Source organism: Hippocampus comes, unplaced genomic scaffold (assembly GCF_001891065.2).
Source record: "Hippocampus comes isolate QL1 unplaced genomic scaffold, H_comes_QL1_v1.1 scaffold301, whole genome shotgun sequence".
NCBI classification, from domain to species: Eukaryota; Metazoa; Chordata; class Actinopteri; order Syngnathiformes; family Syngnathidae; genus Hippocampus; species Hippocampus comes.
The window spans coordinates 135,873-136,601 of NW_017805928.1; the positions used below are offsets into that span (position 1 = coordinate 135,873).

Genomic DNA, 729 nt, shown 5'->3' on the forward strand with positions numbered 1-729 from the left:
TTCATGGGCATCTCGTCGATTTGCGTGGAGTAGTACTGCTCGATGTCGCGCAGGATGCGGATGTCGTCGTTCTTCACAAAGTTGATGGCCACGCCTTTGCGTCCGTAGCGACCCGAGCGGCCGATCCTGGGCGGTGGTGAGGGGGCGGGGTCATAGTTTGGCATGATGAGCGAGGCACAGTCGGGTCGATGGAGGGGGGGGGGGGTGTCCTACCTGTGGATGTAGAGCTCTCGGTTGTTGGGGAGGTCGTAGTTGATGATGAGGGACACCTGAGGCACGTCCAGACCGCGGGCCCACACGTCCGTCGAGATCAACACGCGACTGCGCGCGCGCACACACACACGCGCAAGCGCGACAAACAAACGCACACGTCAGAACGAGCGCCGCACGACATTTCAGTCGAACAAGCGAAGGGCAAAATATTTGCTCGCCGCTGCCCCCCCGAGTCCGACGCGAGCGCGTGCGCGGGCACCTGGCTCCGGAACGGAACTCCTTCATGATGGACTCTCGCTCCTTCTGCGGCATGTCTCCGTGCATGGACGACACGGTGAAGTTGGCCTCTCGCATTTTCTCCGTCAGCCAGTCCACCTGAAGAAAGCGTCGCGAGGCGTCACACGGGGGTGTGGTCACGGCGGCGCCCGGCGGCTAGCCCACCTTCCTCTTGGTGTTGCAGAAGATGACGGCCTGCGTGATGGTGAGCGTGTCGTAGAGGTCGCACAGGGTGTCAAA

At 62.1% G+C, this 729-nt stretch overlaps 1 protein-coding gene across 1 annotated transcript in view; it reads right to left on the reverse strand.

The window, feature by feature from the left end:
* Positions 1 to 2: 2 nt before the first annotated feature.
* The window catches only part of eif4a3 (eukaryotic translation initiation factor 4A3), a gene marked incomplete at its 3' end in the record, with an annotated part of 9,683 nt that continues 8,956 nt past the window's right edge, over positions 3 to 729 (reverse strand). Inside the window, exons 7-10 of the mRNA XM_019889617.1 lie at positions 655 to 729; positions 473 to 588; positions 214 to 321; positions 3 to 126 (exon numbers count right to left, since the gene is read on the reverse strand). The exon at positions 655 to 729 is cut by the window's right edge and continues 233 nt beyond it. Coding sequence (XP_019745176.1) covers positions 3 to 126; positions 214 to 321; positions 473 to 588; positions 655 to 729 — 423 coding nt within the window. The remainder of the gene's footprint in view (positions 127 to 213; positions 322 to 472; positions 589 to 654) is intronic.